Raw genomic sequence first — 19,920 nt, 5'->3', positions numbered from 1 at the left:
AAGAATTCCTGCGGCACACCGGCTGAAAATCACGGCGTTAGAGTGATTACACGTATGACAACTTAATGCTCCTGACATGGTCTGCAGAGTAAAAGCAGACTCCCGGCCATAGGATCGCAGGTAAACTAGAGCCGTGCAAGGCAATGTGAACAGTCTGTTGATGTGTTTGACTGTTTTCGTGGCAACCAAAACCATCTCCAGATGCATGTAACACTATTCCCCTGAAAGGGACCATTACTACGCCTTTCGGCATGGTACACCGGCAATAACTGTAGAAAAACGACTTTCTACTTTCAAATGAACCAAACCGCATCCCGCTCAGAACCACGACACTCGACACTCGCAGCTGAGAACGAAGCCAGCGTTGCTGCGCTCACCTGGTCTATTATCTGCTTTATCGTGTGGAGGCGGATGATGCCGGAGCTACGCTGGTCAGTCCCCGCATCCCGAGGTTCGCTTTCTGTTCGTGGAGTCAGGACAAGACAAAACATCAAATTGCCGCCGGCGAGATGAGAACGCCTCAGCCACCGGCACTGCTGACACGCTGGGCACTGGGACCCGCAGCTGGTGTCCTGTGCCACGGCCTCCACCCACCACATGCCAGGAGCACCCCCACCTCCCTCGCTCCCATTATGACAACAAAAATGGCTCCGGGCGGCCAATGGGGAGGATCTGCCCTGAATGGGAACCGCTGGGTTAGACCAGTGCTTCCCACGAGGCTGGGCTTAGAAGAAGCAAGTGAGGCCTTGCCTCGGGTGCGAGGTTTAAAGGGGCGCCCCCAAACCTCTGTATAATGCAATACTGGGACACAGTATGTTCAAAACATCAAAACTCATACTCTACAGTAAACAACACCAACATCTCAAAGAGAATCAGGAAATGGAACTTGAGCCAAAGTTAAGATGGTCACTTGCCCAAGAGAAATTGTCAAATATGGCAATTCAATTTAGCCCGGCCGGCATGACTCAGTGCCTGAGCGTCAACCTATGCACCAGGAGGTCATGGTTTGACTCCCAGTCAGGGCACCTGCCCAGGTTGTGGGCTCGATCCCCAGTGAGGCGTGCAGAAGACAGTGGATCAGTGATTCTCATCACTGATGTTTCTGTCTCTCTCTCTCCCCCTTCCTCTCTGAAATCAGTAAAAATATATTTTGAAAAAACAAAAGCAAATTGTTGCTTCTCTCAGGTGAAGAGACCAGCCCAGCCCTTGGAGGGGCACCAAGTGAACGAACCCCTCAGCCTCCCACCACAGCGTGGAGGCGACCTACTTGCAATCTGGTAAATATCCGGTTCCTCTCTCGCCAGCTTCTCTCTGGCCACGTCGGCGATTGGCCCGAAGATGGTGACCGGCCGCAGGAACCCGGCTGTGGAGAAATCCGGGAAGAGCGGCACAGTTTATACCTGTCTTCCGTAAGCACGTGGACACTAAGGGGACGGGCCCGTGTGCGGAGGAGAAACTACCTTCCCGGAGGACCACTCGCTCGTAGGCTGGAAACTTGGTCTGCACCGGCTGGGCCGACAAGTCCTCCCGGCTTTTGCGGAGATTCCTCTTGGAGCTGCGAAGGCCCCGGAACCTCCAGAAGTCAGCGCGGTCCCCTCCTGCTGTCTTAGGGAGCGTGTACTGCACACTGGCTAACTGCTCAGCCCTGCGCGAGAGGAGACACCCATCACATAAAGGTGTTTTAAAACCACAGAATGGAAGAAGACCCCCAAGGAGTGAACTGTCAAAATTCTGGACAGAATCTCACATGCAGCTTACATCTTACTGGTTACACTGAAATGAAGGGGTTGTACCACTGGGACCATTACAGACACGATGAGACAATGAAGATGAATCTTCACATTCCCAGCATCCCCCAGGGGACTGAACTCTGTCCTCGTTACTGACTGGGTTGAGGAGCAGCCAAACAGTCTTACCTGTTCTTATTGGGGATGATGCCTCGTTCCACCTCCTTGTGATTTTTGCCAATTCGAATAGCGAGCCAGGAGCCCAGTTTTCCATTGTACAAGGTATCCACGACCCGGAACACCTCTCCTTTGTTAAAACTAAGTCCATACGGAGATTCCTTCTCGTATTCAAAGTGGGTTCTGATATAGAAAGAATCTCCTACATCTGATTCTACGATGCGGCGGTAAACTAAAAAGAATCAAGACAAAAACACCATCAATGGCTAGTGGGATAAGAAATGAAGCTGATGAGAATTCACGATGCGAAGAGGCTATTGATGATACTAACAACAAAATAATAGTGTCACCAGACGCTGACCCGGACCGTGACGGGCACTTGGCCACGTACACGTCACCACTACCTCACGAGATGGGAAGGCCAGCACCTCCACTTTGCAGGAGAGGTGTGGGGAGGAGGGTGTGGGTGCTACCGGCACTAGTGGGTGGGGGCCAGGGATGCTCCCTAGTGCCCTAAAGGCACAGAAGAGCCCCCACGACAAAGAAGGCCTGAGCCCCCCGTCGGGGCCGAGGCGGGGAGCCCTGTGCTACAGGGACAGAGAGAACCAGGCGTTCCGGGGCGTGGGCCCTAACCAACACCAGAGCACTGCCCAGATAACGTCGGCCCCGAATTCGGCAGATGCCCTGGGCGCTTCTGTGTGCTTCTGCCGGCGAATGCACAAAGGGATTTTCCTGAGCCTCGCCCTGGGTTGGTCGGCATCCTCCTTAAGCTGGAACGCCGTAAGGCTGGGTGGTCCTATCACGGCGCTGTGAGATGAACCCATTCACCCGACTCTGAGCGCCGGATTTAAAAGGAAATGAACTCCTATCTCAGCCCGCAGCTGCCCACAGCCTGTGTCCCGTTCCCGCCTCCCGCCGGCGCTCACCGTCCTTCTTCTGCTGCGCCAGGATGGTCACCTCCTCCCCCCGGGGCAGGTCGAGCAGGAAGAGCACGGCTTCCTCTCGGATGATGTTGGTGAAGTCGACGTTGTTGACCTGTCAAAAGGCCGTTCACAAGTCACTCGTGGCCGTACTTATGGGTCACAAAACGCTTATCTACACAGGAAGCAACTACTCTCAGTTTACCTAACTTAAAAAGACCACATCTGTCAGATGGAAACATTGACTTTGGAGAAAGAATATAATTTTAAAAAAGCATAAACCAAGTGAAGTGAGTGAAGGTGTAAATTCATTTAAAGAGCAGTCACACCTTAGCTGGTTTGGCTCAGTGGATAGAGCATCAGCCTGCAGAGTAAAGGGCCCCAGGTTTGATTCCGGGCAAGGGCACATGCCTGGGTCGAGGGCATGCAAGAGGCAACCAATCAATGGTTCTCTATCATCATTAATGTTTCCATCTCTCTCCCTCTCCCTTCATCTCTGAAATCAATAAAAATATATTTATAAAATAAATAAATAAATAAATAGCAGTCACCATGCACCCTGACTTTAAAGACTATTCAGTGCAAAATCTAACCACTTTAGACCAAAGACAACTTCTAATCCTAAATACCTATTATTACTGAAAAATCTCTGGCTTTAAAAATTTAAATTATAAGTTCTGTAAATGTGCAAAGACTCTGCAAAAGAAATAAGCAGGAAACGAGATGGAAAAGAAACAGCGGATGCGCTGAGGCATCGCTGTGAGAACATCTGAGGACTGGGGTACGCTCAGCGGCTGCCAGGCGACAGTTACTGCATCAGCCGCTCCTCAGGACCAACAGGGCCTCGTCCCGATGTCAGTGTGACTGCGCGTTGCACTACTTGTACAACCAAAACAGAAAGACACTTTTGAGAGAGAGTTCTAAATGGGTGTATTCCCCAAGTTTGGAAGTCACTGAGGAAGGCAGGAAAGGAGCATCCACGATCAGAGGAGGACAGAGGGCAGTGCTGCGGAGCCCAAGGGAGTGTTCACGAAGGGTAGCGAGCTCTCAGAGCTCAGCGAGGACGACAAGGAGAGCGCAGGCTGCAGACGCCACGAGGCCTCTGGTGGCTTATGAACGGCAGAGGCGCAGTGGTGACGGAGGAAGCCAGACTACTCACCTCCATGGCAGCACGGACCGAAAGGGAAGCAGAGAGAAATGCGACAGAGGAGGCTGAAGAGCAGGAGGGGACGAGAGGAACATGGCCCACGGGACTGTGGGTCGGAGAGTGAGTCAGGACACAGGAGGAGGGAGCCTACGGGCAGGGAGCCGCCAGGACCGAGGGGCACGGACAGCCGGAGGGTGAGAAGTAGAGCACGTGAGAACTCACACTCGGGAGATGGACCTGCTGATGACAAGGGCGCACTAGCGGGAGTGTGGGTATTTTAACAAGGGAAGAGACAGGGAAAGATGTCCCCATGTTACTGGCCACACTGCTAGAAAAAAGGCAGGCAAAAGAGAAGGCAGCAGGCGGCACCATTGGGCTTCCCTGGCTCCTGGGGGTGAGGGCAGAACCAGGGCAGCTCCACATTTGCCTGGAGGAACCCCCCGCTCCCCGTGCAGGAGCCGTCCCTGGGCGCAGAAGGTCCCCGGGGCTGTGGGGACGGCAGCCACGCCCACTCCCACGGGGAGCAGCGCCCGATGCTGGCCACTGCTGAGCGTGGCTCACGGCAGAGCCTTGCCGCCTGAACGTGTAGCTGAACTAAAAGGTGCCTATTACAGGGATCTCGGACTTACTCTGTCCTGCGGGTCACAATGAGACCAGAGCACCACGCGGTGTACAACACAGCGCAGCCCTCAACCAGAGCAAACGCGGGCACCGGTGACAGGCCCGGCACAGCCGGGCCTCGTGTTCTTGGTCTGCATGTTTAGTTGGCTCAAGAGACCGTGGCGTAGGTTATTCTGTGTCGTATGGTGGGTCTGCCATGTTGACGCCTCTCCCTGAGCTCTACGTGCTTCAACCCCACATGCCTGAGTGCGCGGACGTACCCTGAGAATTTGATCGCCCTCTTCCAAGCCTTCTTTGGCTGCAGGGCTATCTTCTAGAACGCCAGCGACAAATATTCCAACATCATTGCCACCAGCCAGTCGCAAACCCACGCTATCTCCTTTTCTGAATTTGACCAGTTTCATGCTGGGCCTGTTGAAACAAGTATCTCCTTTGAAACGGCGAAGAGAGGCTGGAGAAGTTACAGCAAACTGCTACCACGAAGCCATACTCAGAATGAACTGAAGGACCATCAGGTCTGAAATGTGGCCCGGCCCACACTACTGCGGGAGGACAGCCTTCCGTCAGTCTCACAGCGCCGCGTCACGGCACCACAGAGGCAGCAGGACACACTAACTCCATCATCAAGATGGCGGGAACCTGGTTATAAAATGTACATCTCAATCCCATCCACTGAAGAATATACAGTGATAAAAAGTGTAGGATATAAAAACTTGGAGACGCTAACTAATCCAGAGCAGGTTCTCAACCAGGGCTGCGTCTGGAACCATTTCTGGTTGGCACACCTGGGGGGAGGGTTGGGGAAGGAGGGATGTGTACTCTCAGCTAGTGGCCAGGGATGCTACTAAACAGGCCACTAAGAAACAGAGATTTGGCCTAAAGGTCAATAGTGCTGAAATGGAGAAACACTGATTAAAAAAAAAAAATGCTAGGGCATTACGAAGTTTGTCAAACATCTGGTGTCTAAATAGAAAACAATTTTTTAATTCATGACCTAAAAACTAGGTAGGAGACAATGATGAGAAAAAAGTACATATCCAGAAAGTTCCTTGTTGTTCTCTAATCTCTGATTCTATCATATAAATAATTTTTAAACCCAATCACAGCATTAATGGTATGCAGTGTTTTTAAATATACGCCATATGGACCGAAACTGAACTCTCACGTTCAATGGCGCTTAGTAACGGATAGAGAGGACAGCACAAGTCAAAGCCGCGTTACCGAAGGATGCCGTCTTCATGCGTGGAATTGGGCAGGACACCATCAGACGGGCTGACAGGTAAATCCACATCTGGTTGTCCAACCTGAGCATACACAGGCTTTGGTTCTAAAAGCGAGAACATTTAAATGGTGCAGAAATCATTATTAAAAATAAATAATGTAAGAAGCCAGTCTGCAAAACATGTAAGTTCAGAGAACCTGGTAAGGCACGTGTATTACATGTGGAGAGTGTGGGTCAGTAACAAACTCTAACGTCTTTGCAGCAGGCATGGTGTGACAGGATCGCCCGTGCCTGCCACAGGACCAGCTGGGAGGGCCTGAGTCATCCAGGCGTAAGGAAGTGCCACAGAAGACGAAGAATTAGGAGAGCCTACATTTCTGCTGTGGCCATCCAGCAGCCTTCCATCTTCCCTATGAGAAAGTTATTTTTAATCATCCACATTCCCACCACTCAACAAGCAGAGCCAAAGATTTGAGAAAAGGAGCTAAGAGACAGTTGAACCGAAATCTCAGGCCTTTCAAGCAAGCAGATCTCGAAACCTTGCAGATTCTTCTGTCTGACCTCACACACAGCTCTACAGGGCACACTTACTAGTGCTTGTGAAAACACGTTCATTAAGCGGACAACTTACACTGTGCTCCTTCAGCCACCCTAACAGTCCTTCTCAGGGAGCAGCGGGAGAACAGCCTTCCTCACGGGGAGTAGCTGTGAACCATGAGGAATTCCTACCCAGAAAACTACCCATGCATGCCTACTGTCCACTCTCCACCAGAGAGAAAATGCTGGAAGTTACAGACAGACAGATTCAACGCAGGAAGCGGTAGCTGTAATACTAACAATAATACTAGCAGCACCTTTGAAGTGCCCCCAAACCCCGCAGCCTGAGGGCATGTCCTCCGACTGGGTGCCCGAGGCTCACCTGGAAGAGCGGATGCTGCCTTCTCATTTCTCTCCACGGTGACCTCTTCCACTGCCTTCGGGGCGCGATCGTCCGCGTGCTTCACGGGCGGCGAGACAGCCCCAGGTTTGGACGCTCTCTCCTCCTCTCTGCTCCGGTGACTACACAAGGATCAAACGGGAAGTCACGGGCGTGAAGAAGGCTGCGAACGGCCTTTGTAAGAGAACAACTTTAAACACGATGACAGGGCTTCCTCCAACAGCTGTCAAACTGTTATAAAAAGCCAGCAGGTGCCCGGCCGGCGTGGGTCAGTGGTTGAGCGCCGACCTATAAACCAGGAGGTCATGGTTCGAGTCCCAGTCAGGGCACATGCCAGGTTGCAGACTCCAGGGGGGGGGGGGGTGCAGGAGGCAGCCAATGAAAATACTGTATTATGATTATAGTACAATTATTATGTAATACAATTATTATGATTTCAATAACATTTCAGATGGGACTCACATAATTCCATTACATTTTTCTTAACATTTGGAAAATCAATGCTCTCTTTAGAGCATTTCTGTTATCTACCAAGAGATGGAGGCATTATTCAATAATACATGCAGATCTAGAGCTGTGCTGTTTAACGTATTCTAGACTTCACATTAAAACTTGGTGTTTTCACACAGGCACAAGTCTTGGCCCAGAGTGAGCTCTGAAATAAGACTGAATAAAACACAAAACAAACTGAGCAACAAACTACAAGGTCTGAAGAAAATCAGTGTAATCCTTCTCTCTACCCATATATTGTTTTTTAGCTTAAAAAAAATATATTTTAACATTCTAGATCAGGGATTGGCTAACTTTTTCTGCTGTGGGCCATGCAGCCTCTGATGCAACCTTTTAATTATGTTATTGCAGAAAGGGTTGTAATAAAACTTTATTTGCAAAACGAGGCAGCAGGCTGGCTTTGGTCCGCAGGTTGCACTCTGGAACCCGTGTTCTATACACCAGACTAATAGAGGACTCCTACTATGGTTACCTTCCCTGAGCAGTGGATTATGTAAGCTTGCAGGCCTCAGCAAAGTGCAGCTGTGGGCCAACTGTCTTTATAAATAAAGTATTATTGGAACACAGCCAGGCCTATTCATTTACATATTATCTACGGTTCCTTCTGTGATACAAAGACAGCTGAGTAGTGACAAGAGACTGCATGGTTCGCATGCCTAAAATATTTTACTATTTGGCCCTTTAAGGAGAAGTTTGACCTCTGATTTTCTAGATAAGAAATACCTAAATTGATTAAGAAAAACAGACATAGCCCTAACCGGTTTGGCTCAGTGGATAGAGCATCGGCCTGTGGAATCAAGGGTCCCAGGTTCGATTCCTGTCAAGGGCATGTACCTTGGTTGCGGGCACATCTCCAGTAGGAGGTGTGCAGGAAGCAGCTAATCGATGTTTCTGATGTTTCTCTCTCATCGATGTTTCTGACTCTCTATCCCTCTCCCTTCCTCTCTGTATAAAATCAATAAAATATATCTTTAAAAAAAAAGAAAAGAAAAGAAAAACAGACATAATCTATCTTCTAGATTTATTTGTAAGTAATGCTAGAAACACAGACCTAGCACACATAACTATTCTATTTTGGACAAGAGTGTGATTACCGCCCGGCCAGTGTGGCTCTGTGGTTGAAAGTTGAGTTATGAATCAGGTCACAGTTCAATTCCAGGTCAGGGCACATGCCCGGGTTTGCAGGCTCGATCCCCAGTAGGGGGCATGCAGGAGGCAGCCAATCCATGATTCTCAACACTGATGTTTCTTTCTCTCTTTCTCTCTCTCTCTCTCTCTCCCTCCCTCCCTCCCTCTCTGAAATCAATAAAAATATATATTTTTAAAAAACATTGTGATTACCTGCCGCTGCTGGGCTGCTGTGGCGAATGTCTGGAATGGTCAGAAGGCTCTGACCGCTGGTCAGGAGATCGCGACCGGCTGTGGCGGGGAGCCCTGTCATGTGACCGACCAGAATGATCCGATGCCAGCGAATGAATTTCTGAAATGTCTGTTAAATAAAAGGGGGCCATTTAGTTTCCCATGAAATGAGCTCAGTGAAATATAAGATACTCCAATGACAATGGAGATAAGCACTAAATCTAATTCACGTAAAATGGTTGATTTAAGCAGTGACTTCAGCGGCCACTGATGAGCAGTAGTGTGCTGCCCACAGGAAAACATACACAGAGTGACAGCATGGATGGGCCTGGAAGGCATCGTGCTAAGTGGTAAGTCAGACAAGGACAAAACACTGCGTGGCCTCACTCGCATGTGGACGCTTAAAAACAAAAACACCCAACCCCACCGTAACTGTGGCAATCAGTTCAGCATGCATGCAATCAAATCATCACGCTTAGACCTTAAGCTTACACACTGATGCATGTTCATTACTTCTCTGTAAAACTGGGAAAGTAAAATGAACCATGCATATACAACTGTAATTCTTAGATTCTGAAGGTGGCTGGCTTGTAGGAAATTATTTCACTCGAACACGTCAAGCGTCCCTAGCACTTTAAGAACTGGTCACGTAAAGGGAACCCGGACGAGGCCTGCCCTCACCGTCCCGCTCCGAGGCGTTGGCGGAGTGGATGCTGTCCGAGAGGTCAGGCACGTTCAGCAGCGTGGCCCGCTCGTCTCTCTGCACCACCATCTTCAGCTTGCCCTTCGACCTCTCAATCAGCGTCTTTGCGTCCGTCAGGGACATGTTCTCCGTCACGGTCCCATTGATCTGCAACAGAAAAGCAGCCATGGGTGGGAAGCAAATGACACAAATACAAACAGTCACTCACGTCCACTAGGAACAGGAACAGCTACACTGCTCCCTGGCTCGCTGTACAACCCAAAACATTGTTCACCGTTTGCTTATTCCCAAGTCCTCCTCCTTCCCGGAACAATAACATCTTTACTACACTGTCGCCCTGACAGAAAACCCACATCCCCTAGCCCCTCTCCCAACGCCGCCACTTTCTATAACTTATACAGCAAACTAACAGAATAAACATCTCAATAATATCCAAAGCAGGTGTCAAAACCACTTGTGGCATAAAAAGGAACACAGCTTCCTACACCGTGGTTCTACTAGTGAGTGATATAAACTCAGAGCGATGCATTCTCTCAGGATGACTCTATGCCTAACGAAGGACATCGGTGTTGACGTGTAGCCAGCCCCCAAACCCTGAATTTCAATTCTTTTGGGAAAATTGTTCAAATGTGGGCAGAAGCCATGTGGTCCCACCAGAACTCGCTTTCTGTTTCCGTTCACTACAACGTAAGAGTGTACCTTTAAGACAACATCGCCTTCTTGAATATTGCCATCTCTCGCTGCCAAGCTGTCTTGTGAAATTTCCTTCACAAATATATGGCTGGCCAGTCGGAGACCATACTCTGAAATAACATATCGAAATGTCTTTAGTGCAAAATCCTAAACACTTAAAGTTTAAAAGTATCAGACTTTTAAAAGTATCACTGCATAAGGAGTTTTAAAATAGCCCGGCTGGTGTGGCTCAGTGGTTGAGTGTCGACCAAGAACCAGGAGGTCACAGTTCGATTCCCGGTCAAGGCACACGCCCTGGTTGTCCCAGTGGGGGGCGTGCAGGAGGCAGCCGATCAATGATTCTCTCTCATCATTGATGTCTCTCTCTCTCTCTCTCCCTTCCTCTCTGAAATCAATAAAAATGTATGTGTTTTTTAAAGTTTTAAAACAGAATCAGTACCAAGAACTTATTCTTGGCCCCTCTGTAAGACAGCGTTGCCTTCCATCCTCGGGGAGCCTGCACTCAGTGTGCAAGCAGAGGCAAGTGCATGGGGCAAACACAAGATGGCATGCACACCGCGCTCCCATTTTCCTGAAGGGGCCCCGCCCCGCGGAGAAGACCCGTTCTCTCTGGCGGGTGAGGCGGAGAACTCTGGAAAAGGACAATTCCAGGGATGGCCTGCCTTACCACGCATGTTCTGTTTTTGTTTTCCCAAGTTTCTAGAGCAAAAGTCTTTCTATCTGATCCTGCGTGCCTGTGGCCCTGGAGAGCCATGCCCAGGGCATTCATTAGCACACACTCCTGGGTGTTAGTGCAGACAAAGGCTGACAGCTAGCCAGGTGGGTCTGGGCTAGAGACAGACAGCCACTCCTGCCCTTTTCACACCACCAAGGAGCCAGGAATGAGGCAACAGTAACTGCCTCCGTGGGCGAGGAGTCGGTCAGAGTTGAGGAAACCACCAGCAGAGTCCAGAGGTCTGCAGAGCTGTACATTTCCTTTTTCATTAGAACAATGACTACAACACAGTGCCAACAGAAGAAGGGTTACTGCTAGTGCTACTAGAAGGGGGAAAAGGACTCTTAGTGCCACTACATTAAAAAGAAGAAGAAGAAGAACCAAGATGGGAAATAGAGAACTTTTTAATAGGAGATAAGTTAAGAGATCTACTCGAACTTCTAAAAGTTACATCAGTTACAGTTTAACTTAAGGCAAACATACAGAGTGCCCACAAGCAGGAACAGACTCGGGTGGAAAAGGAAAATGACTCTCGAGAGCAGCGATCGCCAACCTTTTGGACCTCACGGACCACCAGGGGTCCACGGACGACCTGCTGGCGACCGCTGTTCTAGGGCTGTGGTCGGCAAACTGCGGCTCGCGAGCCACATGTTTCTCTTTGGCCCCTTGAGTGTGGCTCTTCCACAAAATACCACGGCCTGGGCGAGTCTATTTTGAAGAAGTGGCGTTAGAAGAAGTTTAAGTTTAAAAAATTTGGCTCTCAAAAGAAATTTCAATCGTTGTATTGTTGATATTTGGCTCTGTGGACTAATGAGTTTGCCGACCACTGTTAGGGGATCTAGGCCATCTACTATGTGGTTTAGAAAAGGTTGTTGTGTCACAGAGAAATATGGGAAACTCTGTCCAAAAGTAACAAATGACCAGAACAGAGATGACTCCAAAATATTCCTTATACTAATTTATTCATTTACTCCAAGGGCGTGCAGGAGGCAGCTGATCAATGATTCTCTCTTGTCATTGATGTTTCTCTCTCTCTCCCCCTCCCTTCCTCTCTAAAATCAATAAAAATATATTTAAAAAGAAGAGAAAACAGGTAATGTCTGAAGCTGTCCTAGCAGGAGCTGACTTACAGCAGCAGCAGGACACAAGAACGGAGAGAACAGGGAACAAAAGCAAAGACAGGAAGAGATGCACGTTCACTTCTCGTTAAAATCTGTGTAAAATTTTTCCATGGAAACGATAACCGAGAAGATGGATACCTTCATTTTTCCGAGACTTGACCAACGTGACTTTGGTGGGTCTGGCAGGCTGGCTGGAGGCCACCGATCGCCTGTCGGATCGCGGGGACAGACTCCTCTCGCGGCTCGCGCTCCTGTCCCTCGCCCAGCTCTTCTCACTCCGCCTGCTGACCGTGCCCCCACGGCTGCCTCTGTGGTCAGGCACGTCCTCATCGTAACTATCCTCCTCGTTCTCGGACACGGGCTCCGGGTCAGGACGACTCACAGGAATCTGAACTTTCTTCTTCCTGCGAATGGTCTACAGAGAAGACTGTGAGTGAGTGACTGCTTTCAAGCACAGGAGGCTTCCGTTCCTGAGAGAGAGGAAAATTACACTATTCTGGTGCCACTTTAAGTTAATTATGAATCAGAGAGAAATAAGGAACAATGATAACACATCACCAAGGAATACGTTCCCATAATGGTTGGGTTTTCTGCTCTCCTGATAGAGATCTGCTTAAGAACCAAATTTGGGAGAGTGGGCCTCAGAAAGTCCTTGCTTTAATTCAGAAAGACCTTCTGGGTGCAATCATCACAAGCCTAAAGGAAAACTAACAATTACTGGTGGTTTGAATAAATAAATGGTGCACTCTACTCCAATAACAAAAATGTACTATAGGCCCGGCCGGCGTGGCTCAGTGATTGAGCATTGACCTATGAACCATGAGGTCACGGTTCGATTGGCTTTCAGGCTTGATCCCCAGTAGGGAGCGTGCAGGAGGCAGTCGATCAATGATTCTCTCTCATCACTGATGTTTCTTTCCCTCTCTCCCTCTCCCTTCCTCTCTGAAATCAATAAAAATATATTTTTAAAATACTACTGTAGTTGCTACCAAACCATAGCAAACTTGCAAGCCCAACTTGACTCCTTAATAACTTCAGAACCGTCAGTATCAAGGCCTGTGACGGCCCTGCTGGACCTCCAGGAGAGTAACGTATTCCACCTCCACACTATGTTCAGCTCAGTGTCAGCGCTCAGACGCGGCTCCCCGTCACCAGCACACTCTGCCTGCAGTGTCTCTGTCTCCCCAGGATGTAATCTCTGGTCTGTGTGAGTTACTTCTCCAGGTTCTCTTGCCTCAATGACCCTGGTCACTGGTCCAACTTTCCAGGTCCACTTACTTCCTTCGCTCCCTGGAGGTCAAGGTCTACATGCACTTGGTCAAGGTCTACTTCCTGGTCAAGTGGCCTCTGAGGCCTGGTCTGCCCTTGGCCTTCTCACCTGGTACTCACTTGGTCTCATCAGAGGGCTGTAGCATCTTGGGTACCACGCCCTGTCTTTTACTTCTGACACTTTTCCATATCTATCTTATTTGCGATTCTCCTCCATCCTCTCCTATTCTCTCAGTCCATCAGTTCTCCCACGTTTGCATGAGAGATCATGTGCGATATTTAAATGACTTCCTCTTGACCCTCAATCATCTGCCATGACAACTCCAGCCCTGAATCATCTTCCCCTCAGCTGGCTGCAGGTCCACGCTTTGCTGATGAGGGCCTCTACAATTCACTTCACTGGACAGAAATATTGTGCTTGTTCGGCAATGCTTCCATCCACCTCTTCCCTTCCTATGGAACTGCTAACACATCGATAGAGATCAGTGCCACTTCACCTCTTCTACTCCTCAATATTCCCCAGATTTCATTTTCTTAAAGAGGAAGGACACAGTCAAACACCAGAAATGCTATCGACAATAAAGCTGGTATCTTTACTTGATTAAAGGTAAAAGAGACTCACAATTTTTGCATTCTTCCCACTTTTCCTTAGTTGCTGAACAGCAAAAGCATGTTCAACATTATCCATCGAAACTCCATTAACCATCGCAACACGGTCATTTTCCCTAAGAAAAAAGCCACCAAAATAGCACGTTAGAGAAAAACATACAGATAAGTTTGTGAAGGTATTTTCAAGATGAGTACTTCTAAAAAATACTGTAATTATGGACTAGGTAATCTATTTGTCTTCAGATCAGTGATGAAATGTCAAACTATTTACTTTCAGATCTCTCACAAACACGCTTATTAGCAAGTACCCACAGGTCATTCATTTTTTTTTTAAACCCATTAACACATGGCCCAGCCGGTGTGGCTCAGGGCTTGAGCGTCAACCTCTGAACCAGAAGGTCACGGTTCCATTCCCGGTCAGGGCACATGCCCAGGTTGCAGGCTCCATCCCCAGTGGGGGGCGTGCAGGAGGCAGCCGATCAATGATTCTCTCTCATCACTGATGTTTCTCTCTCTCTCTCTACCTCCCTTCCTCTCTGAAATCAATATAAATATATTAAAAAACAAAAACAAAACAAAGCCATTAACCCGTTTCCTAAAGGACTGAGCAGGTACCACAACACAGAGTAATTCCGCTGGTACAAGTACAGGGCATAAATGATACTATTTATATAGCCGGGAAAAGTTCTTCTCCCTTTAAAAAAATAAATACTCCTTCTCTTTTGATTTTCTTTTAATCCTTCTGGTTATACTCTTACTTTTTTGCTAGTGTATCTTTGGCCTCTTTCTCTTGATAACCTTACTGAACAAAACAGCAAGGCTCAGGGTGAGAGGTTCCTAAAGGCTAGATTCTACCTCAAACTGAGTAAACGCTGTTTGTTCCACTATTTTCACAGTGACCTTCTATCTAAGGTTCATGTACTTACTTTCCATTCAGGATCGAGATAAGGAAAAACACACATTCACTTAGAGAACCTGCTGGGCGGTCAGTGCACAGCGCCCAGGGCCCGAGCCGGCCCCATGCGAGCACAGCGCCCAGGGGACACACTTACTGCAGCTGCCCTTCGGCGGGCCCTCCCTTCAGCACGTCCGAAATGACGATCGAGGTCTCCCCGCTCTGGAAGTGGGGGTTATCTCTCCCACCAGAGATCGCAATTCCAAATCCAAATCCCGGAGCCTAGAGTAATAATCACAGTAAAATGTCACTAATTAAGAAAAATAGCTGTTCATTATGTCGCACTCTACAAACTAAAAACATTGAAATGCAAAAATGACAATAGTATTTCATCTGTGGTCCCCACTCCCTTGCCCGAATGGTTACTCACCAAAGGATCTGGCCTGGAATGGGCATGCGCTCTAATGCATTAAATGGAGTAAGAGAATAGTAAGAACTGCCAATTACTCGAATGTTCTTTAAGAACTAAGATAATCTCAAAGAAATCCACACCATCGCTTTGCTGAGGAGGAAGTGAAATATGCGGAGCAGTGTAAGGAAACCTCAGTTCTCCGAGGGGTCCGGAATCATAAGCCAGAGCAGCATCTTCCCGCATGTTTTCCACAGCCCTCTGCCATGCAAACCACGAGACCATGTCCACCGGGGCCTGGGTGTACGTCACGACCTTCACTCCCACCCCAAAGCCTACTCAAGTGGCAAAAAGGAAAAAACTCTCCTTAAAAAGGAATAAACCACCTGCAACTTCACGCCTACAGGCCCGAGAAAAATGAAAGCATCTCCCTGCACGAAGACTTACACCCACATTTCCTAACAGCAGCAGTTACTAGAGCCACAGAGAGAAACAGCCCAAATGCCCACCAACTGGTGAACCGACAAATAAAGTGTGGTACATGCTTACAATGGACTCTTATTTGCTCTAAAAAGAAATGAAGTACTAGCATATGCTATGAGATAGATGAACCCCCTTGAAAACATTATGCCGAGTGAAGAAGCCAATCATAAAAGACCATCTATAGTATAATTCAACTCATGGGAAATGTTCAGAAAAGACAAATCTACAGACACAGAAAGGAGAATGAAACTAGCCCACTATCTTACACCATACACACAAATTAACTCACGGGGATTAAAGACTTGAAACCATAGAGCGCATAGACTTGAAACATCGGCGCTAAGCTACCTGGGAGGAAAGCCACAGGTGTCTGACACACCCACGACCTGAGAACCCCAAATAATAACAGGCATTCGCTGGGAAGAATGGCAAAACAACGTGGGAACAGCAGCTGACACGGAGGGACTGCCTACTCCAACCGCAGGAGGGAACAGGACCTGCCATGGAGCCTGAACCCCGGAGCTGTGTAACCCCGGGCTCTGCACACTGGGCGCCACGCCCTCGGCCCAGCTCCACACAGGAGGCGCTGCTGGCAGGGAAGCGGCCTTGACAGGACAGGAACAGCAGAGACAAAGCAGAGAACAGCCAGGGCAACGTGTCCAAAGGGCGCAGAGATAAGATGTAAGTGTCAGCCCTAGCTGGTTTAGCTCAATGGATAGAGCGTCAGCCTGCGGACTGAAAGGTCCCAGGTTCGATCCCCAGTAGGGGGCGTGCAAGAGGCAGCCAATCAATGATTCTCATCATTGATGTTTCTATCTCTCTCTCTCCCCCTCTCCCTTCCTCTCTAAAATCAATAAAATATATATAAAAAAAAGTATGACAAGACTCTTGCTTAAAAAAAAGATGTGTCAGAAAGCAGCAGGTATGTTCTATAACACATGCATCTCTCTCTCTCTCTCTCTCTCTCTCTCTCTCTCACACACACACACACACACACACACACACACACACGTGCAAGGAAACTAAGCCAATTTCTAAAACCTCAAAGAAACTAATTTCGCATAAAAATAAGCAAAAAGAGTGTCAGGATCGAATCCCTTACAACATCACGATGAAGACAAGGAGCAGCAGAGTCACTTCCCCACAGAACACGCAAGCATGAACCCAGGTGACAGAATTCAAGAGCTAACTGGGAACTTTAAAAAGAGCTCATAACTTAGGAAGAAAAGAAACTTAGATTATCATCACGTTTGGAGAGCAACGTGACATGCCAAAGACAATGCAGAGATCCTCCAGAGGAACAGTGAGCCCGAGAGCTCTATCCGGTAAAACCGACCTCCAGGGAGCCAGGGCACCGAGAAGCTGGCGAACGGGCAAGGAGACGGGTGCGGTCTCCACGCCCGGCCTCGGGACGCTCACCGAGGGTGACACCCTGACACTCCACGCGACAAGAGACCCCGAGAGGACCGGCGACAGCACTGACATACACTTACGTGTGGGGATACGGTTCCACCAGACTAGGGGAAGAACTGCATTAGCAGCAGCTGCAGGAGACATGGGAAAGCCATTTGTTTACACGGGAAGAGGAACAGCACATGTGAAAACATGTTAACCCTGTTCCCAGTCATCAACTCTGACAGCAGCAGAATTATTATTTCTCCGAGGCGATCGCAGGCTTGGGGCTGGACTCACTGAAAGACTACGGTGGAATTCTCAATAGAAATGCAAAATATTCTATTTTCTCATATCTCTTTACCACACAAATTTTTAGGTGTGTCAGAAGGTAGTTGGTTTTTACATGAGAAAATGTCCAAGATAATGTTAATTATTTTGGGGTGTGGGGTGGAGGGTTAAAGCAGTATAATATGATCTCACTTATTTGCATGTGCACACACATTATGTTGTAGCTTTTGAATGGAAGAATGAGCATCCAAGAATTTTCCTCTCACCATAGTTCATCTTTTTGAGACCATAAGCAGCCATGAGCGGCAATAGCTTTTGTGTTCAAACCTTTGCCTGGCAGGGAAACTAAATTTATGATAAACAAAAGACATGTAACCGCTGAGTGCTGAAAATGTGGCTAGTCTTAACAGGGATGTGCTGAAATTGTAAAATGTGCACTGGTTTTGTAAGACTATGGAAAAACAAAAGTACATCAATTTTTAAATATTGCTCACATGTTGAAAATGGTATTATTTTGGATATACTGAGCTAAATAAGATCTACAATAAAATTAATTTCACCTGCGTCTTACATCTTTAATAAGAAGGCTAGACAATCGTAAATTATGGATGTCTTCGCATTACATACGTAAGGCTGCTATGCGGACTTCCTGAGAGTGACTTTGTTGACTAGGGTGGTCTCCTAGGAAATTAACTTTTATTGGGCTTTTAACTAAGTGCCGAGCACTACGGGGATATAACACCGACGAACATTTCCTCCCCTTAAGGAGCTTACGATGCATGGGAGACAGGGGGGACAGCTACCTGAGGACCATATCCACTGTCACTCAGGGCCAGTGGGCAGAGCAGAGCCCGCGAGGCCAGCAGTCGGCCTGTAGTTCTTCTCCGGCATCATTCCAGGGGTGTGACCGTGCGTGGCACACAGCGGACCAGCAACAACGTCCCCAGCCTGGCAGAGTGAATAGGAGGGCAGGCTGGCTGGAGGCCACCGATCGCCTGGGAGAGTGGGCCTCAGAGTATCTAACACTCCAGGTGAAGAGTCTCCTCTGGGCATGCCAACAGGAGCATGGGCAACGCAGAAGCACATCGTGCATTATTCTTGACAGCTAACAGCAGAAACTACTGTGTTTTCATCTACAGACTTTCTATTCTTTTAACAGACAAAGTTACTTCTGCCTTACATGTAATTGACCATCAGATGTCAAAGAACACGGATTTGTCCTTACTTGGCCACACATGGCTAGCCCCGAAATGACAGCCTCCAATCACCTCCTTCGCTTACTGCTCTTCTCATTCCTCTGGCAATGCCTCTCAGAAATGGAAGCCGGAGGCCATGGCCCTCCATTTCAACGGGAGATTTAGGCAGAGGCAGACAGAGGGACTCAGAACCTCACAGGTGGGATGGCCCAGAGGATTCTCTTCACGGTAAGAAAACGGAAGTCACTGCTCTCCGCCAGTGGTCAGACACCCTGGCCTGCTGGCCAGAGCTGGGAAGCTGCCCAGTTTTGTAAAGAAAGTTTTACTGGAACGCAGCCACACCCACTTGTCCATCTACTATTTATGGCTGCTTTTGCAATGCCAGCGCAGAGTTGAGTAGTCGTGAGAGATTAACGGCCTGCAAAGCCTAAAACATCACCTGGGTCTTGACAGGAAAAGCTAGCCAACAATATTCTCGCAGAGCCAGACTTTACCCTGGACCAACTCAGAACACCAGGGACGGGCTACCTGAACGCCCCTTCTGCAGCGGCGGAGAGTGAGCCGAGTGCAGTGTGGCTGGTGTGAGTCGGCTCGCACCGACAGGGCTACGGCAAGAACCTCCCAAACACCACGCCCGCAGGGACGGTGCTGAGGACTCCCATTCGGCCCAGCGCAGCAGCTCTGGGAACGGCATCCCCAGCTCATCGCCACGGAACTCGTGGGACAGCTCTGTGGGCTGGCCCCTTCCCACGGCGGAGGACACTGAGCACGGGAGAGGCAGCTACAGAAGAAACGGCCCTCATCTTCTGGACGGGCGCTCAGACGTGCCGGGGACTGTGCCCACTGTGCCGAGGATGTGTGACACTCAGCTCATTCAGAAAAGGGTTTCTGATTTCTCAACGTTCAAGAGCTTTCCCTGCTTTCCCTCAGCTAGTGATCTGCAGTAAATACCGTGTTCCCCACACGTGCATGCCTAACAAGACGAGGCAAAACAGTAGGAAGGAGAAACATCTTTTAGCTAATGGGTCTTACTTCATTTTGTTTATTTAAAAACTAAGAGGTACTAGGGAAAAACAAATGGAATGTGATAATGCCAAATTACACCTATGGTCTCAAAAGAATGATCTAGCTTCTACCTTAAGAACTTATTAAGAGAACAATTAAAACCCAACATCAGCCGAAAAAAGGAAATATAAAAATAAGAGCAGAAATCAATCAAATAAAAAACAAAACAAAATATATCAATGAAAACAAAAACTGGTATTTTGAAAAGATCAATCGAAATTGCTAAACCTCTAGCCAGCCAGACCAAGAAATAAAAGAAGACACAAATGACCAATATCAAAAATAAGAACAGGGCCTCATTACAGACCCTATAGCAATAAAATAAGAGACCACTGTTAACAACTTTATGTTCATAAATTAGATGAAAGGGACAAATACTCTGAAAGATGCAAATTACCAAGCTACCCAAAAAGAAGCGCTAACAAAGAAGAAACACATAACTGGACAGTCCTACACAAC

General features: G+C 48.2%; 1 protein-coding gene across 5 annotated transcripts in view; it reads right to left on the bottom strand.

Moving 5' to 3' along the window:
• Positions 1-19,920, bottom strand: part of TJP1 (tight junction protein 1) — a 56,418-nt gene that overhangs the window by 16,661 nt on the left and 19,837 nt on the right. For all 5 annotated transcript variants that reach the window (XM_028137170.2, XM_028137172.2, XM_028137173.2 and 2 more), the window contains exons 3-16: positions 14,783-14,907; positions 13,744-13,846; positions 11,991-12,267; positions 10,023-10,126; positions 9,302-9,470; positions 8,603-8,750; positions 6,734-6,873; positions 5,814-5,919; positions 4,853-5,003; positions 2,831-2,939; positions 1,917-2,136; positions 1,461-1,645; positions 1,268-1,363; positions 378-460 (exon numbers count right to left, since the gene is read on the bottom strand). In XM_028137170.2, the coding sequence (XP_027992971.2) occupies positions 378-460; positions 1,268-1,363; positions 1,461-1,645; positions 1,917-2,136; positions 2,831-2,939; positions 4,853-5,003; positions 5,814-5,919; positions 6,734-6,873; positions 8,603-8,750; positions 9,302-9,470; positions 10,023-10,126; positions 11,991-12,267; positions 13,744-13,846; positions 14,783-14,907 (2,016 nt within the window). The remainder of the gene's footprint in view (positions 1-377; positions 461-1,267; positions 1,364-1,460; positions 1,646-1,916; positions 2,137-2,830; positions 2,940-4,852; positions 5,004-5,813; positions 5,920-6,733; positions 6,874-8,602; positions 8,751-9,301; positions 9,471-10,022; positions 10,127-11,990; positions 12,268-13,743; positions 13,847-14,782; positions 14,908-19,920) is intronic.

The sequence above is a fragment of the Eptesicus fuscus genome, chromosome 25 (genome assembly GCF_027574615.1).
Source record: "Eptesicus fuscus isolate TK198812 chromosome 25, DD_ASM_mEF_20220401, whole genome shotgun sequence".
NCBI classification, from domain to species: Eukaryota; Metazoa; Chordata; class Mammalia; order Chiroptera; family Vespertilionidae; genus Eptesicus; species Eptesicus fuscus.
The sequence above is the reverse complement of the archived record's forward strand: the minus strand, read 5'-3'. Positions and strand labels throughout refer to the sequence as shown.